The sequence below is a fragment of the Penaeus japonicus genome, unplaced genomic scaffold (genome assembly GCF_977035675.1).
Source record: "Penaeus japonicus unplaced genomic scaffold, GWHDUDI00000001_assembly GWHDUDI00000039, whole genome shotgun sequence".
In the NCBI taxonomy this organism is placed as follows: Eukaryota; Metazoa; Arthropoda; class Malacostraca; order Decapoda; family Penaeidae; genus Penaeus; species Penaeus japonicus.
In genome coordinates, this window is record NW_028234441.1 from 9984000 (window position 1) to 9986499 (window position 2500).

Sequence of the window (2500 nt, forward strand, 5' to 3'; positions counted from 1 at the left end):
TTGCGGTGAACGATGCCGGGGCCAGACTCATCGTACTCATCCTTGGTGATCCACATGGACTGGAAGGTGGACAGAGAAGACAGGATGGAACCACCGATCCAGACGGAGTACTTACGCTCAGGAGGAGCAATGATCTTAATCTTCAGAGTGGAAGGAGCAAGGGCAGTGATCTCCTTCTGCATGCGGTCAGCAATACCAGGGTACATGGTGGTACCACCAGACATGACAATGTTGGCGAACAGATCCTTCCTGATGTCAATATCGCACCTCATGACGGAGCTGTATACAGTCTCCTGAATACCAGCAGATTCCATACCAAGGAAGGAAGGCTGGAAAAGAGCCTCAGGAGCACGGAAACCGGGCTCGTTCCAATGGTGATGACCTGACCGTCGGGAACTCGTAGACTTGGTCCAAGGAGGAGAAGCGGCAGCGACGTTCATGCTCGCTCTCGAAGTCAAGTGCGATGTAGTAACAAAGCTTCTCCGGATGTCCACGACGATTCACGTTCAGCGGGTGGTGGTGAAGGAATAACCCACGCTCAGCGTCATATCTTCATCAAGAAGTGGTGAGGTCACGACGGCAAGATCCGGGGGCGAGACGGCGGATAGCAAGAGGAAGAGCGAAACCTTCATAGACGGGGGCACCAAAGTGAGTCACACCGTCACCGGAGTCACAAACCTACAACCAGTGGTACACCAAGGCGTTAAGGGAGAGCACGAGCCTGGATGGTAATGTAAGTGGCAGGTACGCTGAAAGACCGAACAGATCTGAGTGCATCTTCTCACGGTGCCTTGGGGTTGATGGGGGGAGCTTCATAAGAAGATTGGGCACTCCTCGGGGGCATCACGGAGCTCATTGTAGAAGGTAGTGGTAACCCAGATTCGTCTCCATGTCGTCCCCAGTTGTGATGGATACCCGTGCTCGATGGGGTACTTGAGGGTGAGGGATACCGACCCTTCTCTGGGCTTCATCCACAGTCGTAGGCGTCCTTCGGACCCATACCGACCATCACACCCTGGTGACGGGCGCGGCCGACGATGGAGGGGAACACGGCACGAGGGGCGTCGTCTCCGGCGAAGCCGGCCTTGACCATGCCGGAGCCATTGTCAACCACGAGGGCGGTCGCGTCTTCGTCGTCACACATGGTGGTGGTTGTTTATGGATGCAGCTAAATCTGAAAGTATGAGAAGAGTGAGAGTTCTGTTGAAATCTACGACAGGCATGCTTGTTAATAAAAGCACATATTCATCTTAACACAAACACAAACATATATACACATTTACACACACTCACGCAAATGTACATTACAAGTACAAGCACATATATGTACTTTAGGAAACATACAAATATACAGTCACTCACTCATAAAAGACACATTTACAAAAATACTATAAAATCGAAAAGAAACACAGAATTGGGCATTTCCTCTTACACAATCTCTCTCTTATACACACACACGCACACGCTTTCATTTTCACAGACTGAATTCACTCTATCGCCACAGTAAACGAACTCGTATCACTCGCACAATACACTGTAGTGGGGAGATATAACCTACCCACAATGAGTCGAAACGTGACTGAGCATAATCTTCGTCGAGTACTCTTTTTATACCTGGTAAGAGGATATCTGGCGAGTGGTCAGAATATCTGGCACTTGGTTTCGCCTTCTTAACAATTATTCCCAATCTTTTTGTACCCTTTTGTTTTTGTTCTTAATGTGTAAGTTTTTAGTATTTGTTCTTTTTTGTTCTTGCTGTGTCACTTTTTTCTTATTGTTAAACCTTTTGTTTATTCTTTTACATTTTCTGATCATATGCGTTAACTTTTTTGTTCTATTTTGATTTCAGTATCACTTTTTGTTTGCATCGCTTTACGTTTTGATCTTGTTGCTTCACCTTTTTGTTCTTACCATGTCACTAAATATTCTTGCGTCATTTTTTTGTTCTGTCACTATTTTGTTCTCGCTGTGTCAAAGTTTGTCCTTGATGTCATAGATTTGTTCCTACTATTTTAGGCGCATTCTTACAGTATCACTTTTTGTTTTAGTTAGTACTTTGTATTCTCATTTAGTTACTTTATGGTACTTTTTTGTGAAGAAGAATATTCTCACTGGCACTCTTTGTCATTTTAATGCCAATCTACCTTTCTCTTCAGTTTTCAGTTTCTATTTTTGTATATATATACTTTTAGGTGTGTAGTACATGTAAGACAGTCCGACGAGCAGTCTTTAAACATTTTGTTACTGAGTATTAAACATTTACGTTATATTCTATTTAAATGAGAGTAGAAAATCCAGACTTATAAAACGCACTAATGTATCACTTATTTACAAATGAAGTTTTATTCAAAATATTATTCTAGGTAAACAGTTAACTAGTATTCATTTTCCTTTCCTCGTTGTCAACCTATATGGATAAAAGGGTATAAACGAGACTGAATGTTTTCACAACCCGAAACATGTAAATTACATCTCGTGTTATGAAAACATTCAATCTCAT

At 43.4% G+C, this 2500-nt stretch overlaps 1 protein-coding gene and 1 pseudogene across 2 annotated transcripts in view; both read right to left on the reverse strand.

Annotated features, from left to right (window-relative positions):
- Window positions 1–524, reverse strand: part of LOC147466973 (actin, alpha skeletal muscle pseudogene) — a 582-nt pseudogene extending 58 nt beyond the window's left edge. Inside the window, exon 1 of the transcript XR_015190714.1 lies at window positions 1–524. This exon is cut by the window's left edge and continues 58 nt beyond it. The product of XR_015190714.1 is annotated as an actin, alpha skeletal muscle pseudogene (transcript).
- A 380-nt stretch (window positions 525–904) lies between these two features.
- LOC147466974 (actin, alpha skeletal muscle-like) lies at window positions 905–1695 on the reverse strand. Its single transcript, XM_086533461.1, has 2 exons — window positions 1559–1695; window positions 905–1174 (listed from the first exon to the last, which is right to left on the reverse strand). The coding sequence occupies exon 2, from the start codon at window positions 1142–1144 to the stop codon at window positions 968–970; it is 177 nt and encodes a 58-aa protein (XP_086389587.1). The 5' UTR covers window positions 1145–1174; window positions 1559–1695; the 3' UTR covers window positions 905–967.
- Window positions 1696–2500: the final 805 nt, after the last annotated feature.

Excerpts from the sequence above, each read along its gene's own strand:
- LOC147466974 (XM_086533461.1), bottom strand. The coding sequence starts at position 1,144 with ATGTGTGACGACGAAGACGCGACCGCCCTCGTGGTTGACAATGGCTCC.